The sequence below is a fragment of the Leopardus geoffroyi genome, chromosome C3 (assembly GCF_018350155.1).
Source record: "Leopardus geoffroyi isolate Oge1 chromosome C3, O.geoffroyi_Oge1_pat1.0, whole genome shotgun sequence".
Lineage (NCBI taxonomy): Eukaryota > Metazoa > Chordata > Mammalia > Carnivora > Felidae > Leopardus > Leopardus geoffroyi.
The window spans coordinates 111,179,658-111,201,779 of NC_059338.1; the positions used below are offsets into that span (position 1 = coordinate 111,179,658).

The 22,122-nt window shown below is 52.8% G+C and overlaps 1 protein-coding gene across 1 annotated transcript; it reads left to right on the forward strand.

The window, feature by feature from the left end:
- The first annotated feature begins 1,208 nt into the window (after positions 1-1,208).
- On the forward strand, positions 1,209-20,634 carry GDF6 (growth differentiation factor 6). The gene is made up of 2 exons (XM_045454158.1): positions 1,209-2,707; positions 17,497-20,634. The coding sequence occupies exons 1-2, from the start codon at positions 2,284-2,286 to the stop codon at positions 18,459-18,461; spliced, it is 1,389 nt and encodes a 462-aa protein (XP_045310114.1). The 5' UTR covers positions 1,209-2,283; the 3' UTR covers positions 18,462-20,634.
- Positions 20,635-22,122: the final 1,488 nt, after the last annotated feature.

Sequence of the window (22,122 nt, forward strand, 5' to 3'; positions counted from 1 at the left end):
TTTGGTGATTTGTTGGAGCAGCTAAAAATCTGAGAAACAACTTTTCCCCATTCAGTGTCATTCCCTTTTATGTTGCTAATTTAGTAAATAGTAAACAATTTTAATGCACAGACAGGAAAGAAGGTCATGGTAAAGCATCCCTTGAGTCTAAAGGTCAGAACCTGCCAATCACAAAGTCAAAACTAGGGGATGTACATGGGATTGCTATAGGGCCACAGGGGCATCTGTGGGGGAGATGAGGAGGAGAACAGCCAGCACAGACCCTGGAGCAGTGTGACCTGAGGTCTCAGTTTCCCTACCTGTAAAATAGGGATAATAACAGCACTTATAAGACGATTTTGAAGATTAAATAAAATAATATGTGTAAAGGGCTTACAATCCTGCCAGTTCACAAGTTCTCTTAGGTGTTTGCTATTATCTGGGGGAGGCCAGTGCCGAAGAAGCCAAAGCAGAGCCCAAACCTTGAGGAAGTTAAGGCATGAAGGGAGAGGGGAAGAGCAACTTCCCCCTGCAGTCAAGCCAGTGGACCTCTGCAGGGACAGAAAAAGGCAGGGAGAAGCAAAAGTGAGAGGAAGGGGAGTAGAAGACTGGCAACACACACACACAAAACAAGTGTGGGGGGAAATCATCTGAGATCAAATAAAACCATAAAGAAGAAAAAGGCACAAATGCGATAGAGGTTCAGGGTCCGCGATGCATTCTTCTATGTTGGAATGGGAACACTGGATTTGGGGTCTGTGCCCTCGGTTCTCTCCCTGGGTGCATGTCCTCTTGTCTGAGTGTCCTTGGAAAAGTCATTTATCCCCTGTCTCATTTTTTTTAAATCTGTGAAAGTGAAAATGGTGAGGCCAACTGCACAGAGCTGTTGGGATGACTAAAGGAGAGCATGTTACGGTTGGTGGCTGAACATCCAAAAAATGCACAAGGAGATTCTAAGACCATAGCATTCCAGGGCACAGAGCACTGTGGGAGAGAAGCAGTCCTCCGCCTTGACTTCCAGCGTTCAGGCCCAGGAATGAGCGAGGCAGTGGGCGGGGAAGACACGCACGGGGAATCTGGGGACAGATAAAGGAAACTCGTGATGGGGCGAGGCTGGGCTGAAGAGAAACAGATTGGGGAAGAGCTGCAAAGGGAGGGGTCCGCTGAAAGAGGAGGGGGAGGCCGCGGAGGGAGAGGGTGGGAAGGCAGAGATGGGAGGGCAGTGTGAGAAGAAAAGCAGGCTGGGGAAAGAAGGACTGGAATGCAGAAGGAACTTAGGGAAGGAGAAAGTATTGAAGGCGGGAGGGAAAGACGAGTGGGAAAATGGGGATGCAGTGGAGCGGGGGACCAGGCCGCGCGAGGAAAGAGGACCCCGGGAAGAGACGGAGGAGAAAAGAAGCGGCTAAAGCCAGCGCCAGAAGAGTCTGGGGACTTCGAGAAGAGAGGCTGGGGCCTGCAGTAGAGCGCGGCAGCTTTCAGCATCCATCCGGACTCTAAAGACTCGTGGCCTTTGCTTGACCTCGAGGGTCGGGAACAGACGCCCTGTCTTTGTGGAGAGCGGTACCCCACCGAGAGAATGGGGCTGTTCGGGGTTGGGCCCTGCGCCTGGAGCTCGGTGAGGCTTCGCTGGCCCCGGGCGGGCCCCTGAAGGCAACGAACGGCCGGCCTGGAGGTCGGGGCCGAGGAAGGAAGGTATCACCAGCCAGAGCCAGAGCGCAGTCCGCTGCAGACGCGCCTGCCGGGAGCAGTCTCTGGGGGGCGCCGCCGCCGCTTCCCTCCACCGGGGCCGCTTGCTCCCCGAACAGTGGAGGCAGCGGGAGAGGACTTAGCGCCCGCGCTGCGCTGCGGGGGAGGTGAGGGGGCGGGGGCGAGCTTCCGACGGTGCTAGGGGGACTCTGGCGCTGCGGATGCTCCCGGCCTCCTCGCCGCCGGGCGACCGCGCCCGCCTTCCCTGGCCCAGCGCTCCCGGCCCGCTCTGCGCACGCCGCCCGGCAACCCCGCGCGCGTCCCGCGGGGGCGCTGCGTCTCCCAGCCACACCGGCACACCGCGGCCCCTCTCCCCCACACCTCCTGGCCACACCACCGGCCTCTCCTCCCACCCTCCGCTCCCCTCCTCCCCCCACCCCTCCCCTCCCGACGAGGGGCGGGAGGGGGCGTGGCAGGGCCGGGGTTTGTGTGGCTGGGACCCGGCTCCTTGCACTCTGAGTCCGCGCGAGGAGCCGGGCCCCGGCCGCTGTCCAGCCGCTCCGTGCCCCTCACGCCCTGCGCCGCCGCCTCTCTGGGAGACGCTGCCACTCGCTCGCCATGGATACCCCTAGAGTCCTGCTGTCGGCCGTCTTCCTCATCAGTTTCCTGTGGGATTTGCCCGGTTTCCAGCAGGCTTCCATCTCATCCTCGTCGTCGTCCGCGGAGCTGGGCTCCGCCAAGGGAATGCGAAGCCGCAAGGAAGGGAAGATACCGCGGGCGCCACGAGACAGTGCCACGGCCGGGGAGCCCCAGCAGCGCCACGAGCCACAACCGCGGCCACAGGATGAGCCCCGGCGGCGGCCGCCGCAGCAGCCCGAAGCGCAGGAGCCCCCCGGCAGGGGCCCACGCGTGGTGCCCCACGAGTACATGCTGTCAATCTACAGGACTTACTCCATCGCCGAGAAGCTGGGCATCAACGCCAGCTTTTTCCAGTCTTCCAAGTCGGCTAATACGATCACTAGCTTTGTAGACAGGGGACTAGGTAAGTGGCAAAGAAGACGCCCCACTCCTCTCTCCCTGGAACTCCGCAGCCAGGGCGCTGCTTCGGCTCTGGCAGGAGGCTGCGTTTGTGAATTACCATCCCGCTCTGGACGCCTCCCCCTTTCTTTTCTTAAATTGTTTTTCTCAAGCCCGAATAAGTTTATGAATGCAGCTGCAGATTTGACTCCAGTTTTCAACCCTCCCTTCCTCGCTTCCTTCTTTCCCTTCCTTCCTTCTCTCTCGTCTTTCTTTCTCTTGTCTTTTGCAGAAAGCAGCGTGGTGGCCGCTCGTCTGGTGGCTGGTGGAGGAAGCGTGGAGGACGGGAGGTGGCAGGCAAATCACTGGGTCTGGAGAGGGGACGCGGCGGGGACTGACGGCACCCTTGCCACGGGGTCTCGGGTTGTGCGTGGTGCGCGGTACAAGGCCTGAGCTGCGGTAGCCGACCGGGAGGGCCCTGGGGCACGAGTGAGCAGTTGTAAAGCCCCGAGCTCCCGTTCGCTCCGGGAAAAGCCGGCAGAAGCAAGTCCCGCGGTCGGAGGAGTGAGTCCTCGAGCGGCGTCTGGCATTGCCCCGACCCAGCCGCAGCAAGGGTTCTCAGCTCACCCCAGCGCTGGATGTGGGGGGTATTAACAGCCTGGAGGGAGCCCGGCGCCCTCGGGCGTTTTTGCTCCTGCAGCGTGCTCTCTGCGGCTCCGAGGCGTCAACCTAGTCGTTTCTGCTAAGGCAGCCGCGAGCAACTGGCAGGGCGGGGCAGGGGCAGGGCAACTAAGTTTGGGGTTTGTTGGTACTTAATCCATATGGGTGCATGGATGTGTTCATCCACCTTTCCCAGCCAGGCATCGCTCCTCTCTTTGAGCTTCTCCCAGGGGCCCTATTCGTGGTCCCCTCCGAGGGCGTGGGTCATGAGTGGGTGCCTGCGGAAACTCGTGCACCAGCTCCTTGCCACCCGGGATGGCCCACGTGGTGAGTGCCTTCAAGAGAACCCCGCTCTCCCCATGGCCCCCAGAAACTGAGGAGAGATCCACAGACACCAGGAACTCAGCTCCTAAAGAGACAATAACATGGAAGGAGGCAGGAAAGGAGGGGAGAAAAGGGAAAGAAAAGGGAAAGGCGAGGAAGGAGTCGAGAAGAAAGGGAGGAGGAAGTAAAAGAGAGCGAGATTTGGGGGCAGCTATCCATTCCACCATCCTGCCCAGACTTAGCTCCGCGGCTTTGACCGGTTCCCCTCCTCCTACTCCCAGGTCAGTGAAAGTGGGGTCGCTCAGGAACCCCTGAGGGCTGCTCCGCTCGGCCTGCCTTGAATACACGCAGGTCCTCGGACCTTTTCGGAGGAGGCTAACGGCCCCCGCGTCCCGGGCTCTTCCCGGGCTTCAGACCCCAGCCTCCACCCTTGCAGCCACCTTCCTTGCAGACCAGGGTTCCTGCCCACGCTGGATTCGCTGCTGCAGCCGAGGTCAGCGAGGTTCATGAGCTGCTGAAAGGTCCAGGCAGCAAATTAACGCCGGCTATTTTATGGTGATTTTAGGGCTACTAAAGTCACCTTTGCAGACACACGTGGCTTCTTCGTAGCGCTGCAACTGGATCCCCAACCTCGGTGCCGGCAGCGCAGCTCGCCCCCTCCCCCCACCCGGTCTTCTCCCTGCCTCTGTTGTCTCCCTCCCTCTAAATCCTGTTTACCGTCCGCCTTCTCTGCTACCCTAGTCAAAGACTACCCTACACTTCCCTGGTGGAGACACTAAAGAAGCTCAGAGAAAATTGCTTAAGAGGCCTTTCCCTAGGGGAAGAAATCCCGGAGGCCCAGGCTGGCGGGAGGCTGGGCGCCTGTTTTCTTTTCCCCAAAGGAAGTGGCAAGAGTCTCCGCCCCTCCCCCAAGCAGGCACCCCCTAACTCGAAAGCTGCGCCCTCCGAGTTTGGCCCGGGACCAAGGGACCCTGCAGGCTGTTGGGAGGTGTCTACCGAAGCCTGTGGCGTGCAGGCAGGAGTGGGAGGTCTCTGGAGGGTTCAGCTCCCGCGCCGACGCGGCTTCCCTTCTCCACTGCTGGCGCTGCAGTCTTCCCCCGGGCACCAAACTGGGCGCCCCGGGCGCCGGAGGTAGGGACAGGGACTGGCTGCGCGCCCAGGCCTGGGGGCCTCTGTTCCCCAGCCAGGTCTCCAGGCTAGCGGGACCAAGACCCAGACGTCGGCTTCAACTCTGGAACGCGGTCCCCAGCCGGAGGAGACGCGGAGTGACCACTTGGACCTCAGCTTCGAAGGCGCGGTCTCCTCCACTCTCTCAGGTTCCCAGAAAACGCGAAGAAAGGCAGTTAGTTGACTGGGAAGGCTGTGCGACTCGTCGCACGCCGCTCGGGGGCGAAGGCGTGCGGAGCTCGAGGCCGGAGGGGGCGCGCAGAGGAGGGGTTGCGTTGCGGGCTACAGCGCCAGCTTGATAAAGGGAAAGCCTCACTTTCCCTCTCACTGATTTTGATTTGATGTGTCACCGGCGGTGACCTCGGGCTGGACCTTCCGGGGCTTGCTTAGCATCGGGCCCCTGATTGGAGTGTTTCAACTCAGCGATCTAATTGAGGGTTCATGTCATAACACATCAAACGGTGTCTAGTCTCCCGTGATGGAAGGGACCCGCCAGCCGCGCATCCCCGGCTCCTGGCGAGGACTTCCGCCCCTCTCACGTGGGGACTCTGAACCGCGCCAAACCCTGCTACATCCCCTCCCCCAACCCGTGGATGGCAGGGCAAGTAGGAGAGAGCAGCGGCCAGCCGAGAGCTGGGGCGGCCGCGCTAACTTGGCGCCTTGCCTCGGGGATGTTTAAATCGCCGTCGAATGCGGCAGGCTTGGTTTGGAGCTGCAGGGTCCCTCAGGGGGAGGGGCAAAGAAAATGCAAGGAGTCTTGAAGCCGGTCCGGGAGGCAGGAACTCCTTACTTACCTACAGTATTTGTAAAAAGCCTTCCTCACCCGGGAACCCCGGAACCTCAAAAGTCACCCCTCAAGCTTGCGATTAAGAGTGGGCGAGTAGGGATAAATTCGGTCGGAAGTGAATGAAGAGCGCTTTGGGTCTATAAAGATAGCACGTTCTCTGTTACCTCATCCTTGCCACCTTCTCCCCACCCCATACACACACCTAATGAGGAGACCTGATTGCGACTTTTAAAAAAAGGTCCCTCCTTTCGGGTTGCTCTTCCAGCATCTAGGGGTGATAATAATAGCCAACATATATTGAGCATTTACTGTATACCAAGTACTGTCCTAAAATCTATTACCTGAATTATTTCATCTAACAACAACCCCTGGGGAAAGTGCTATAAACAGTGTTTTACAGGTGAATTAAGGAAGACAGAGAGGTTAAGCAAGTTGCTTAAGGTCACACAGAGTGAGGGGTGAAGCACACATCCAATTCTAGATCTTGTGTACTTAACGATGACACTATATGGATAGGATAAGGGGTGAGAAAGTTTCTAAAGGATGGTGGCAGGAAGCGGGAACAAAAAAAAGGGGGACAGATTTGCCACCCGGTCTAATATTCTATGATTTCTAAGAACCAGTTTGGAGTTGGAGCAGATCTTTGGATTTGAGGGTCTGAATCTGTGCTGTGCTTTGTAGTCTCTGTAAAGGCACAAACCACATTATCCCTGATCTTTACAAATTCTTGCATATTGTGCTTTGACTTTGGATCCACAAAGATGGAAACTGCACGTTTGTGCTGGTGCAGTCGTAAGATCAGAATAGATCAGTTTGGATACAGAGAAATTGCAATTAGCACATGATATAACCATTCAAAGGCCACTAGTACTGGAGTCCTGGGGCCTGGGAAAGGCAGACAATTAGAACTTCTATGAACTCAACATGGCTGAGAGATAGAGGATGAGAGAAAGAGAGAAACAAATCTGGAACTCTCAGCTTTGTAGTTAGAAGTGCCACATAAACAAGGGGGAAAAAACCTCCCCCTTGGTTTTGGAAGAAACCAAAATGAGTCTAGGAATACTGCTGTAAGTTTGGTTTCCAGATGATTTGGAAATAAGACTCTTTAAAAAAAAAATTTCTTTTTCCCCTGGTGGTGGTGGTGGTGGTTGTTACAATAGCCTTCTCAGAAAGGCGGCGGTAGGGGACAGATTAAAAACCAAAAATGAGATCGGAACATCCTTGAGGAACTTGACACCCTAGAAATGAATCGCTGGAAAGTCTGCCGTTGACTGTTGCCTTCTTGGTTTACCTTGTGGGTCTCCATTATCAGAGGGCAGGGCAGGACAATTGTGGGGATAGCCAGGCCGCGAGGAGGGCATTCTCAGAGCTGCAGAGTTCCCTCTCGATTGAAGTTTGTCCCGTACAGCATGTTTATGCAAAACAGCGAGTTTCTGGGTGGACCTGGGCCGCAGAGTGGCGTAATCAACGCAGCAGCGCTTTTGCCCCGACCCTGTTGTCGTTGGCAAACGGAAAATGAAATATAAGCAGGGAAGTATTTTAATGGGGACGGAGGGAATTCACAACTGTTAATTATTTGGTGACCTTGTATTCGATTTGTTTGAGTCCCTTATAAAAACACTAATGCAGACCAGACGGCCAAGTGAGGAAGCCGGCAGAAGGTTCCAATCTAGGCTTTATTTCCCCGGAAAGAGGGAACAGCCTTGGAAAAGGATTGCTGAGCGTTCAGAGTGTGCGCGTGAGGGCGCGCCCGAGTGAGCGTCCGCGTGGGGTTTGCTTTGCCGTCCAGGTTCATGATCTTCTACCAGACCGGTGGACTGGAAGGTCCTGGGAAAAGGCCGAGGGTGAGGGAAGGAAGCTTTAAAGCAGAAGTTTGTTCTTCTCTTCTGGCGGGAAGGATTAAAACATTTTCAAGGCCACAAACCACAAACACCTAAGCCATTGGCTTGCTGTTAAATATCAGTTGCTGTCACCCCCTTCCCTAAGGCCCTAAGGCCTTTGAAGACTCTTACAAGGGCCGCCTTAGCAAGTAAGCTAAGAACACCTAGTGTCTTCTGCAGCGAGAGTGCGAGTGTGGCCAGAATTCTGGGCGAGCTTCCTCTGCAGGGGAGGCTAATTTGACAGGGACACTGAACGTTTTCCCCCGGCGCGGGAGGCTCTTGGGCTCTGCGAGTTTGCGCGATAGAGTTGCTGGTGGGGGAGGGGATCGAAAAACGTGCCCAAACATCCTTGCCTTTCCTCCACACTAAAAGAAAACCAACCAACCAACCAAACAAACAAAACAAAACAAAACAAAACAAAAACCAAAAAACAAGTTACCTAAGCCACAGCCCACGACAGGCCTTGAGAATCCCTTCCGCAAGCTGAAAGAAGACACGAAACCTCCCCCCTTGCGACCCGAGCGTTTGCGCGTCGCCTGGACCCGCGGGGAACGCGGGCATTGCATAGATGGAGGTCCTAACGCAACCGGTTTTTTCTCCCAGTCTCAGTTCTCTGGGTTCTGGCGGCACACCTCCTAGCAATTGGTGTCGTCTTTCTGGGGCGGTGTAGGGAGAAGGAGAAGAGAACGGGACGGAGGGGCGGGAAAAAGTACGAAAGAGAGAGGGCAGAACGAAAACGTTTGCTTTCTGCCGGGACTGCTGCGTGCTTTAAACGACGCAGAGCAAATCAACAATAACCCCTGGGGGGCTTTTAAGGGAAGGGAAGGGCACTAATTCAATAAGTCCTCGGGTACAGAATAACCCTGGTCGAAGGATGCTCTCTAGATCCGGGGACAGTATCCCAGCGGAGGCCGCGACGTATGGCAAGCGGGACTGTGGATCTCCGCGTCGCTTCGTGGCTGGGGGCCTCAAGCACCCCACCCTACCCCCGTCTCCCTTCAAAGCCCTGGCTTTAAGCTCAATGGCAGTTAAGTGGTGCCCTCTGTTTACAGGAATGAAATCGGGCCTCGTAGGCCTAACGAGTTCCAGGGTTGCTGTCCCCTGCCTTCCAGGACCGTCCACTAGCGCTGCTGGGGGCAGAGGGTTGGGTCGGCGTGGGGTGAGAAGCTGCGGGAGCTAGGAGGGACTGGCGGCGGGCGGCGGGCGGCGGGCCGCGCTGGCCAGCGTTCCCGGAGAAGCGCGCGCGGCGCAGCCAGTGGCCGGGGTGTCTGGGGGCGGAGCTCGGCTTAGGGACCGGGTAGTGGGCGTGCTGGAGAGGAGAGGGGCGGGCTTGTGGCCCAGGCGGACGCCGGTGGAGCTGAGTGAGCCGAGCAGAAAGTGGGGGCAGGAGCTGCGCGGAGGGTTGGTTTTGGGATCCCGGGTGGTTTATACGGCCCCCTACCCCGTATTCTCCCTAAATAACGTGAGAACCAAAGAGAATCCTTGCGCCCGCTTTGCCAATCTGGCTTTGCAAGATGGTCCAGCCCTCATCCCACTTCCCAGAACTGTTGCTCCTAAGCCCCGTGGGGAGGGAAATTGAATGATGTTGGCCTATGGTCCATAGCTGCCACAGCGAATCTCATTTTGGTGCGACGTTATTTTGGAAGTCAGCTCAAGGTGAACTCATTGGAGCAGAGTTTCCACGATCCCAACCCTTTAAAGAAGACACACCATTGAGGTTTCTCCTACGCAGGACCCCTGGACGCCGAAGGTCCTATCCTGTCCACACAACACGCCAGTTGGAACCCCTCTCCACACCTGCAACCTGAGAACTGGTCAGGGAGGAGAAACCAAATAAAATGGAACCTTTTCTTCTACTTTTGATCTCAAAACTCTCTAGTCAAAAGGCCCGATCGTGTTCCAACCGGGAAGGCTGGTTCACGTCGGCAATTCATCCTCCTGGCCAATCCTGGGTCTGTGTCACTCCAGTGGGCTCCCAGAGACCCTGCTGGTCAACAGGGCAGCGAGGGCGGCCCCTGGCAGATCAACCCGGTCCGGGCCCTGCGTGCTCAACTCCAAGGGAAGGGCAGTGACCTGCGGAGGACAGCAGAACTCCGCGGAAAGTTGGGGACAAAAGCTACAGCATGAGGGAATGGTACCAAGTTTCCGTCTGGATTTCATCTGCAGTGATGTCAAATTAAGATTTTGGGAGACCAGGGTGAGACTGCAGTGAAAAGAGACGCCTGTGAAATGTTTTTGATCTCGGCTTTGAATCTCTGGCTCTTGAACCCCTCTCAAGAACTCGTAGCCAAGAACGTTTGCACTAAGTCCTTGGACACCACTTTACAAATGAATCCATTTCATCTTAGAGAAACGAAAGGAGTCTCCTTGAAGCTTCTTTGCCTTCCGAGTCCTGCTGGGGATGCGCAGTGCCCAGTGCTCCGGGGGAGGGCTGGCCGCCTTCTCCAGCCAGAACCTCGCCTTACTGCCATTGAAGGCTGTGCTGAGGCTCCGGGTGTGCTGGAAGTTCAAAGTTCAGTCGGGTGGCATTCAGGGTTCGCCTTCCCTCCCCTCCTCACGTTGGACCCAAGCGTGGTGCTCGAACACTGGGATTTCTCTGTGGGATCCCCGCTGGCCACCAGACCTGCTGAATCGTATGGGGTTTACAAGGCCCAGACTCTTTGCAGGGAGGAGGGTGCCAGTCGGCCAGGCTTGGGAGAGAGGCTGGAAAAGCCTCTGAAGATTCCGTGGAGGACCCGCCTGAGGCCTCTCTGGCTTTGAAAGGAGGAAAACAAGCTGACAAATTCTGGGCCAGCTATTGGAGAAAACACTGGGGAAGCCAAGAGATCTAGAGAGAAGCTAGATGGTTGACTGTGTGGTGATCACACACACACACACACACACACACACACACACACACACACACACCAACCTATAGGGCCTTCTCAGGTGACTCAGTGGCTGGGCCTCATTCATTGCTACACCCCATCTTCCCCACCAAATGTGCCTGGCTCTTTGCCCTGTGAAGATCACCCTCATCCCCACCCCGATTACCTCTGTGGACAGATCATGCCCCACAAAAGGGCTCCAAAGTGGGAAGCGAGGGGCGGGGAAGGCTACTAACCCCCAGGCCTGTCTGGGCTGGGTCTGCCCAGCCAGGAACCAAATGCCAGGGTTGGCATATGGGCCAGCACTGGCCCTGAGCCCACAGAGGAGGGAACCTGCTAGGAGGGACCTATCTTTGATGAGATTCTGGCTGGAGGTTGGTTGCCCACCTGGAGGTTGTGAGAGAGACCTTGGTGGTGGAGGGACATAATGACAGGAGCACTGAAAGGGGTCTGTGTGATGGGGGTGAAGCCACAACCCCTATAGGCCTTGCCCCTCACTGGACTTCAGATGAATAGAAGCTGGAAGCCCTTGCTTCTCTCCTCCTCCCAGCACCTCTCCTCCACTCACTTCTGGAAATCCTGTGGAAACAATTGGACTGCATCTTCTCAAAGAAGGCCAAGAGGAGCGCAGGTGCCTCTTTTGCCTACCTGATTTGGGTGGTTACAGTAATCTTGGCTGTGTTCATTGGGTGCTTCTGTGTGTCATGTACAGCTGGCCCTGGCTGCCTTGACTCTGACTTTTACAATGACTCTGCAAGGTGGGGGGGGGGGGGTGGTTCTCCCATTTTACAAGATGAGGCCTATGAGGCTGGGAGAGATTATATACGACCTAGAGTATCCAAGGTCATCCAGCCACTAAGTTACAGGTCAGGATTCAAATCTATGTCTCTTAGAGTCTAGACTTTTGTGCTAATTCCACATTGTCAGTAGTAACTAACATTCACACACGTCTTCAGATAAATGTCTTTCCTACTCTTCTCATTTGCCACCCCTCCTGAGTTGATGTTATCCTCATTTGGTAGATGAGAGAATTGTTTCCCTGTAAGTTCTCCTTCAAAAGTCCAACTGTTGACATCCCTTCAGTTCTGCTGTTTAGGAAGTGATTTACTCTTAGAGACTAGAGACCGATGCTCTTCCCCCAAGCATGGGCTGCATGAAAGAGCAGGAGGCTTCTCAGAGTTTCCACCAGACACAGAGATCAAGGGCTAGGATGTCCAGGGTGGTGGCACAGATTTCGGAGCCACATGGCCATGTTTACTTCTTGGTATCTTGGGCAAGTTACCATTCAGCAATCTGCATGTGAAGTTTTCCGGTCCATAACATGAGCATACTCGTGATATCCTTTTCTTTTTCATAGTTACTTTTGAGGCTTAAATGAGTTGTTATAAGGATTTAGATCATGCACAATAGATAGTGTTTGCTATTATGATTTCTATTCTGGATGGTCAAGCAAGTGCACCCTATGGAGGGTGAATTGCGTGGATGGCCTCTTGAATCTGCACCTCAGTGAGGAGGCTTCGTGAGATCAGCAGTTTGCAACAAATCTCAACAGAGGCAGGACTCAGGACAAGAATACAGGAGGATGCTCAAGATATTACTGTGTCCCAGGAGAGGGTAATCGTTGGAGCACAAATTACTCAGAGGCCTTCACGCCCCAGGAGAGAGGGCTGGTGGCTCATTTTTACTCACCCTGTTCATCTGACTGTGTTTCTAACCTGTCGACTTTGGCACCTCAGGCAGTGCTGAAGCTGAGTAACTAGGGAGCAAGTGACTTCCAATCTAACCGTGAAATTCCTGCTTGGAGATCCTCCTTCTAGTAAAGGAAAAAAAAAAAAAATCCTTGGGGAACCCAGTTCGCCTTGAATTGATGGCATTGGTGATGAATCTGCGTCGCGTCGCGTGTCTTTCCTCCCTCTTTGCTCCACCGCCCGACGAGTGCCCTGGAAGAGGCGTGGCCACAGGTCTGAGGGCCCCGGATAGAATTAAGACCTTCAGATCCTGTCCTTTACTAGTGGCAAGGCATTGGGCAAGTGAAGATAACTCATAGAATCCCAGTTTCTGCATCCATAAATGAATGTAAAGTAGAATGGGTCTCACCGCCAGCGGTGAGGATTCAGGGACAGAGGCCATCAAAGCCCAAGCACTGGCCTGCCACAAAGGCGCGCCCCATACGCGTTCAGTGCGGCTGTTGGCCAAAGAATGAGGGGGTTGGGGGAAAGGGTTAGCTGCAAAGACGTCTGGAGTTTTAGTTGTAAAGATGGGTGACTATCCCGCCCCTTCTTACTCCCCCCCCCCCCCCCACCTAGGGAAGTGGGGGTGGGAAACTCCACTATCATCTCGGCTTTCTGAGCCCCTGCCTAGTCGCAGGATCTGTGCCATTGGAAGACGTGGGGCGGGATACGTGGCGGGGTGTCGGGTGGAGGCGAGTGGGGCCCTCTAGGGTCACCTCAAATGCAAAGGACGAGAGCCCGGCACGCACTGAGGAGCCTAAAGAGCTGGAGCCGCGGGGGCACCCTGGAAGGGTGAGGGGCGAGAGACAAAAAAATCCCCGCAAGGACTCTCAAGCGGGACCTCAAGCTGTGTACCTATCTCAGGAATGTCTTGGAAAAAATGCAGCGTGTGAGCTTTCCGCCCCAAACCAAATGAAACTGCGGGTTTTCAGAAACTCTCCACTGGGTGGCCCAGCGGAGCTGGCCCCAGCGTGAGTAGCCCTGGGGGACCCTCGGGGCGCATTTCCTGCCGCCTGGAGTCCCTCCACGAGGCCGCCCTCCTGGGGCTCAGGTTCTTGGGTGTCGGGTCTTTGGTGCTGTGGGCAACCTTTCCTTTCCCGTCTGGTGTTTGTTTCTTAGCTTTCTCCCGCCACGTACTGAGACTGCGACCCCGCATTGATGACTTTACCATCCTAGGCCAGTTTTCTAATTTAAAATGGGCATTACAGTCCCTACCTTGCAAGTGATTCGTTTTTTTTCTTGTGCCTTCATCTGTTTCCTTTTTAAATTGTTTGTCAAATTCCACACTAGATGTACATGTTTGAGGTGTCCTCAGCCTTTTACCAACTTGCTCTTAACTCAAAAACGGCTGACCTATTTATGAAGACTTCTCTTCAAGTATACAGATGTTTGTCCCTTCTCCTTCTCTCCTCCCCCTCCTTCCTCCATCCACCCACCTGGGAAAGTTGATAGGCACAAATCCAGCAACTGTAACTGGAAAGGTCTGTACGTCTAATACTCAACAAACACCGAGTAAACTGGAGTCTGAGCCAAGCTGTAACAAACCAGGTCGGTGCAAATTAAAACAAAATAAAAAGCTCCCATGATTACTGATTGATTTCAATTTAAAGGTGGAAACCTTAGGATTCCCTCCCAGGATGTAAGAAAGTACCACAAACAGAAGGGAAGGTTCATGTTTCTAGTGAGGAGGATGGGAGAGAGGGTCAATTGGTGATATCAGCCCTCATTTATACAGGACTTGGTGGGAGAGGAGGCTTGTGGGAAGGGAGTGTGAAGGGCTGGCTTCCTACCCAGAGGTGGCCATGACGGCAAGGCCAGGCTTTCTGATGCCAGGTCAGCAGTCAAAGTGTCTTCAGGGTCACAGGGGATGGTGGTGTGTGCACTCCCCAGGTTGGATGCCTCCTTTGGGCGATTTCTGTGATGCATGGCCCCAGAGCAGGTTCAGACAGGTGGGGAATGTGGTCTGTAGGAGAGCTGCACAGAGAAGCCACCTTCTCGGACCCTCTGTTCAGGGGTTACAGGTTCTGGAGACCCAGTGAGAGTACATGTGGCTGAAAGAGTACCAAAAATGTGGGGGTGGCTGTGGGGGGCAAAAAGGAGCTGGGAAGAATAGTGACTTGGTTCTAGTGAGTACGACCTTAGAGTCTGCCCTGGGTCCTGTGCTTTGGAGGACCCTGTTTTGCCTCACCTCCAGTGGTGCCCCACCCCACATGGTGAGGAATCTAAGGAGCCAAGGGGACATGCTCATGTAGATTCATGGCTCTTACAGTGAGATCCCAGACCAGCAGCAGAATCAGCATTGCCTGGGAGCTTCAGAAAGATGCATTTTCTAGGCTCTATAAGAAACCTCTGGAGCTTGAGAGAATTTGCATTTCTAACAAGCTTGACGCTGTGTGGTGCTGATGGTGCAGACTTAAGGGGCCTCTACAGGTTTAGTGGCCTTGAAAGCTACTATTCTACTGTGGTCATTGAACCATAGAGCTCTTGCCCAACTAGCCCAGAGTCCCCTTCAAGGGCCTGGACAACTTCTTCATTGGGTTTGTCCTCCTAAGAGTGTATCTGCCCCAGATATATGCCTGGAAGCTTGCACCTGTGAGCAAGGGAGTCCACATTGGTGCAGGTGAGGCTGTTGGAGCTGCGATGGAAAGAGAAAGGAGCAGGTTAGACTGAAGCCCCCATTTGCACTCTTTCCCTGAGCCCTGGAAAGATTAAGAGCTGGCTGATCTTGCTAGAAAGACCATCAGAAATCCCAAGGCTGCACAATCAGTAGAACCCTCTCTCTACAGATGCTTTCCTCTGTTCTGACACCTCTTGAGAAGTAGAGAAAAGTAATTCAGCTGTGCAGACTAACCATTATTAGCCCACACTTAAAAAATAAAAAAGAGTAGAAACAAAATAGGCTGCTTTCTCCATGTTTCACGAGAGAGATATAAATAAATCATTACCCTTTGCACCTTTCTATGCTCTCCAGCCAGTGACAAATTGTCTCAAGAGTTATGTAAGCAGGGATGGAAATGATTTCCTTAAGGAGTCCATGTTTTATTCCTAGCAAGCCCTGAAAATACAGTTTGGACTGTATCCCCCCATCCCTTATACCCCAGCCATTCCTGGTTGCTTTTAAACTCTAGTACCTGGACTACAATGGAGAGGCAATGGGGCTTAGGGGCTAAATGCTCCAACTCTGGAATTAAACAACAGACCTAAGTCTGGATCTCAACTTCACCACTTACTAGCTGTCAGACTTTGGTAATTAACTTAATTTCCCCAAACCTTGGTTTTCCCACCTGTAAAATGGGAACAATAAGAATATCTACCTTACAGAACTGGTCTGTGCTTGTGGATAAAGTAAGGATGAAAAATACATCAGCCCTCACAATATTTAGCTGGTGCAGCAAATGCCTTCTGTTTGTCCATCTCATCACACCCTTAGTTTAGGGAGAGAGAAATATGAGAGGCAAGAAAGTGAAGCCTAAGGCAATAGGTCCAGAGATCTGGGTGGTGGCTGAGGGTTGTCAGACACAGGTTTCTTTAAAGGAGGAGAAGAAAGTGTGCTGAGTTCCCACTGATTTTAATGTGACCCTGGCCAGTTTGAAGGTCTTGGCTTCCATAAATCAACCGCCTCCAGCAGCTTTTCCCTCTTCACCTCTCTAACCCTTCCCACAGCTCCATCTCAGGTCAGGACTTGTGCGTTAGAGTGAGGTAGCCAGCCATGCAGTCAGCCTAGAGTGGGGACTGGGTGTGGCTGAGGCTCCAGACCCAGTGCCCTGGGGCTACATCTGGATAGGCAGGGAGGGTCGGACCCAGGACCCAGTGACGCTTTTACTATTGAAATCGAACCAAACTTTACTAGCTTCTGGGGAAAGCTGGGGGCTTTGGGGATTTTTGTATTTGCTGGGTTGTAAATATTTTATGAGAAGGCAGCCCAGGAAAATCTGGTTAGCTTTCCGCCTTGCACATTGAAGTGGGGTTGGCTTCATGCACAAATGCATCAAAAAAGAAGTCAAGTTGTGCCTTGGTCCCAAAGAATTCATCTTGGATTTTAAAAGCTTGTTATTCCCGCCACCCACCCCCTGCCATCATGTGCCCCAAATTTCTTTTTCTTATTTGTAATCAAAAATTTAATCTGCAAGATGAGTTGCGAAGCAAGAAGATTTCAAGTTGGGTGGGTGGGTGAAGGGGAGAGAGAGAGAGAGATAGAGAGAGAGAGAGAGTGTGTGTGTGTGTGTGTGTGTGTGTTTGAGGTATTCTCCTTACTGGTGTATTTCTCTTTGACTGAGGGATCTTCTCAATGGATAGATGCCTGGTGTGTGTGTTTGTTCCTTTGCCCCCAGCAGACTTCTGAAAGCTTCATTGCTCTTTTGTTTGTTGTTAAAATGGTAGGTGAATTTGAGAAAGGAAGGAAGGAAGGAAGGAAGGAAGGAAGAGATCGTATAGTCGATCTTCAATCTGTCAGCTTTGTGTTGGGCCTAAATGCTTCAGCAAAACTGTCTAATGGGCAGCAACATCCCCCCAGACCAGTGGGTCTAAACTAGGGCTGCATCTTCAAATCATCTTGGAGCTTAAAAACAAACAAACAAACAAACAAACAAACAAAACTGACAAAAATCCAGTACCCAGGCTCTACCCTCAGATATTCATGCAATTGGTTAAAGCAAGCCCTGGCATTGGTAATTATTAACTTCTCTAGATGATTATAATGGGCACCCAGAATGCGAATAGCTACGTTTCTCACTTATTGCCCAGCATGTACTCCAGCTGGCACAGCTGTACCGGCTGCGGTGAGCAAGATGGACATGATATGGTCCTAGCTCCTATGGGTCAGTGGAGGGGGGCAGGATGTTGCTGGGAAAGACCACTAAAGAGACAAATATAAGCAAGTGTTTGTAGATAATGCTAAGTGCCGGGAAGATAATAAGCCAGGTCCTGTGATAGTGACCAAGGGAGGCTACTTTAGATCAGGGTGGTCGAAGATGGCCTCACGGAGGAGGTGACATTTGAACCGAGACGTGAATGATGAGAACGAGCCAGCCAGCCAAAAGGAGGTCTAGGGGAAGCGCGGCCCAGGTCCACGACCACAAAGGGCACATTAGTGGTTACGCAGGCTCCTTGGAGGGGAAACCGGGGAGGCCGCCGCCACCGCCGCCTCTCCGGCAGCCAACGACTTCCGCCCTGGGAGCCCCCGGCTGACAGGAGGAGGGGGGCCTGCCCCGATGCTCCCCCTCCTCTGGCTGCGCACCGGCCAGGCGGGGAGCCCGGGTGGTCAGGCCCCGGGCTGGCCGAGCTGGACTCCCAGCCGGCCTGCCCCGCTCCCCGCCCTTTTCCTCCCGGGGGCGGCCGCAGAGCACCGGACTGATCTCCCCCTTAAGTGAAACTGACTGTAATTATTTTTTATCTCGCAGACGATCTCTCGCACACTCCTCTCCGGAGACAGAAGTATTTGTTTGATGTGTCCACGCTCTCAGACAAAGAAGAGCTGGTGGGCGCGGAGCTGCGGCTCTTTCGCCAGGCGCCCGCAGCGCCCTGGGGGCCGCCGGCCGGGCCGCTCCACGTGCAGCTCTTCCCCTGCCTGTCGCCCCAGCTGCTGGACGCGCGGACCCTGGACCCGCAGGGGGCGCCCCGGGCCGGCTGGGAAGTCTTCGACGTGTGGCAGGGCCTGCGCCAGCAGCCCTGGAAGCAGCTGTGCTTGGAGCTGCGGGCCGCGTGGGGCGAGCCGGGAGCTGGGGAGGCCGAGGCACGCGCGCCGGGGCCGCAGCAGCAGCCACCGCCCCCGGACCTGCGGAGTCTGGGCTTCGGCCGGAGGGTGCGGCCCCCCCAGGAGCGCGCCCTGCTCGTCGTGTTCACCAGATCCCAGCGCAAGAACCTGTTCGCCGAGATGCGCGAACAGCTGGGCTCGGCCGAGGTCGCGGGCCCGGGCGCCGGCGCCGAGGGGTCGTGGCCGCCGCCGTCGGGCGCCCCGGACGCCGGGCCTTGGCTGCCCTCACCCGGCCGCCGGCGGCGGCGCACGGCCTTCGCCAGCCGCCACGGCAAGCGGCATGGCAAGAAGTCGAGGCTGCGCTGCAGCAAGAAGCCCCTGCACGTGAACTTCAAGGAGCTGGGCTGGGACGACTGGATTATCGCGCCCTTGGAGTACGAGGCCTACCACTGCGAAGGCGTGTGCGACTTCCCGCTGCGCTCGCACCTGGAGCCCACCAACCACGCCATCATCCAGACGTTGATGAACTCCATGGATCCCGGCTCCACCCCGCCCAGCTGCTGCGTGCCCACCAAATTGACTCCCATCAGCATCCTGTACATCGACGCCGGCAATAACGTGGTCTACAAGCAGTACGAGGACATGGTGGTGGAGTCCTGCGGCTGCAGGTAGCGGCGCCTTTCCTGCTGCCTTGGCCCCTGACCGCAGGGGAGGCTTGACTGAAGAGAGGCGGAGGAGGAGCTGGCCTTGGAGGAGGCAGAGGGTGGGGGAACAGCCTGGACATGCAGCCCGGTGGGAGAAGAGGGAGCGCAGCCTTCCCAGAACCTTCCACCTGCCAGCCCAGAGGGAGATACGGATTTTCACACCTCGCCTGGCCACCCTGGAAAAACAAGCCAAGGAGGATTTCTTTAGTTTTTTTTTTTTTTTTTTTTTTTTTCCTTTATTACTGTGGCTTTGGATTTCCTTGTGTGTCTCACAGGTTTTGATAGGAGGTGGGGGGCGGGGAGACGCATACCTGTTTCTCAACCGCTCCAAGGATTGAAAATTTTGTAGCTTAAGAAGAGAAACAGTGTGGGAGGAAGAATCACCTTTGACCACATCTTGGTTTGATTGTTTTCTATCCGTGTAAAGAAGGTGGGTTTTTTTGTTTGTTTGTTTTTTCTGGCCATGGCCTAGCCTATGCCTTGTGACCTCCCAAGCAGAAGAGTGTTCAAATAGAGGAATTGGCACCGGGAACAGGACAGCCAGGAACGGCCCTAGCTTTAGAAGAACTTGCTTTTATACCTGGCTGCCCTGGGCTCTCCCAGGAGAGGGAGCTGGCAACCGGCATCTCACTCAAGGGGGCTCAGGTCCTTTCTGTTGCTTTTTCTGGTAGGGGAAAGGGGGACTGGTATGGATGGAATGACAAGAATGAGTCCAAATGGAACCCCCTGAAGGATAATGAGAAACCACAAGGCCTGCCTCTGATGGGGCTGACACTGAGGTGTATTAGCCAGGCTGGAGGTAACCCAGGAAAAACCCTTCTGTGGTGTCTGTTTCTAATTGATTTCTTTGAACAGAATTTGCCAAAATTCAGACATCCCCTTTTAAGGGGAAGGTGATTTTCCAGTTAAACAAAAAGTGAGTAGGGACGGGAAGCTATGTAACTAAGGTAAGAGGTGCAGAGGAGGGGAAATGAGCCAAGAAGCAGAGGATGAAGTCAGGACGGGAGGTCATGGGCCCCAAGGAAGGATGGGGAGAAGGGGGCAGGCCAGAAGCAGGGAAGAGAGGATGAAAGGGGACACAGGTCCCTGTGCCCGTAGATTTCTTTAAAATCTATGTTTTCTCCCCTCTCTCTAACATTCCTGAAAGATTACCAACCAGCAATAGCCCAGGGCTCCCCCAAAAGAATTGTTTCAGATTGTAATTACCAGTTAGGCAATGTTTTTAAAACTTAGTAATGAGAAACTGTGAAAAGAGCTAAGTGTTACATTGAGCTTGGAGTGGGAGATGGGGAAGGGACAGTGAGGGAGGAGGCAGGGGCGGTATTCATCTTCCGAAAGGAAGCAGGAGAGAGCACAACACAATTTCAATACCATTCCCAGATTGTCAGAAACATGAACTTTCCCCCAGCCTGCACCAGTATTATTTTCAAACATTGCCCATATGTAGGCCCTTTGCAGCATTAGTTTCCTTCCTAGCTTTGACCATGAAATGGTTTAAACAAGGGAACTTGTACCAACCATTAAAAAAAAAAAAAAGTTTTTGTTTTTTCCTAAGTGGTTTTGCTCTCTCTCGATCTAAACCTGTTGCTTGTTTGGTTCAGAGAACTACAAACTGTCCAAGAAAGGGTGAGAATGATTTTTAAAAAATGCTAATATAAAATGCTAAGTAAAAAAAAAAAAAAAAAAAAAAAGACTTGGCCAGGAGAAATAATTTAAAATGCACATTTGCTTTGGATGCACTGTTGTTCTGTTACGGCTGTATATATTTGTTTATTTAAGGTGGCTGAAAGTGCAAAGGGGAAATGGACAGCATGCAATTCATCTTAATGTACAAACCTTATATGCACTCAAATGTTATAATTTCTAATATTTTAAAAGTTTATATTCGAGTTGTACAAAGTTACGCATTAATCAGATATTTCATTCTTTCATAATGTTATCATTTTCTTAAATATTATTACAAAATTTTAAGTCTGTCTAATGGAGAGTTTTTTTAAACTGTCTACCTCACTATAATACAAGTATTTACAACACTAAAGTTACCGGAGGTCAATTTTATATTCAAAACATTTTTTACAGTACACTTTACTTGGATGATATGCAGTCTAATACTGTATTATTAAACTCATTTTCCCCCTTAATCACTCAGCCTGGTTTATATGGATCTATTTAGAAAAATCATTTTCTCACGGAACTGTTGTCAGTGGTAATTTGGTCCAGTATGGGACTGAATGTCTGGAAAGGCACTGGTTATTTGAAAGTGCATCATTTAGAGCATTGCACTTTTTCTTCATAACTCTTCCATGACTCTTCGTGAAATTTTCATTTACCAGATTAAAGCCAAATCCTCATCAACTCTTAGACAGTGTTGATAAAGCCTGTAATGCACTCCAGCATCTCAAGACCCCAAATAAGAATTGGGATTATTTCTTGGCTTCTTTAACGTTGAGAAAAAGGCTGTAAATTATTTAAGCCCACCAAGATGTCAGTAACTACTGTCTTCATGTATGGCATACTGCAAGCAGAAGATATGAGACGTTCTCTGTTCACTTACTGTAAATCAGGCTCGTACTTGCTGTACACACAAGTGCAAGTCTGAGCCCTCACTGTAGGTCAGGCACAATGATGTATGTGCATTATTTCATTTAAACCCCTCAGAAACTCCATGATATAGGTATAATTTTTATCCCCATTTTACAGACCAGGAAACTGAGGTGCAGAGAGGTTAAGCAACCTGTCAGTGGTCATGTAGCCAGGGCGTGGCACTGAGGTTTTAAACCTAGTTCTTTAAGACTGTAGAGCCTGAGGCATCAACCCCTATACAATTCCCCCCCAACCTCATCTGCCTGCTCTCTGGTTGGTGCCTAAATGTCAGTGTGGGGAATTTGCAATTAGTCACAATTCTGGAGGTTGGTGAGCTGTCACAGGGGCCACCAGTGCTGCGTGTGGGTTTGGAATATGTGAATTGTGTGACTGCTAGGGAGGGGGAAGCTGAAATGTGGGTACAGATTGCAAAGCTCAATGAGTTCTTAGCTTTAGGCTTGCCCCGGGAAACCCCGTAGTTTAGGTCATTGCTGGGTTTCTGCAGAGTCTCTGCGGTTTTTTGGAACTGCCTGGGTGTGGTTTTGTGAGTGGGTTCTCACAATAATGGTCAATTTATAGATAGGTTATGTTTCAATAGACTGGTTGTAAGTGGTCTGTGTAAAGGTGAGAAACATTTTCCTATGGAAACAATAATGTTGGTTTGAGTTTCCAGGTCATTTTGCATAAGTTTTATTTACCCAAATGGAACTTTTTAATAAAGCAATTTTGACTTCTGGGTTTTGGGGACAGATAATCACCTGGGAAAGAAAAAAAAAAAAAAAAAAAAGAGGCTCTTGTTCTTCTCTTTCCTGGGTGGAGGTGGGTTTTGAAATAGTTGAGAATTCTTTGCGCTCTCCACCACTCTTTCTGTATGCCTCACCCAATTCCCCAAGCTCCCCAGCTACCCCTGAGACTGCCAGCCCTGCCCTGTAGTGTGTCCCCAATCCAGAGATTTCCCTTTTCTGCATAAATATTTCCAGCCCCAAAGTTATTTTTCTCTCTTCCTTCCATCAGAAAGTTTATTCCTTCACTCAGATGGTAGAAGA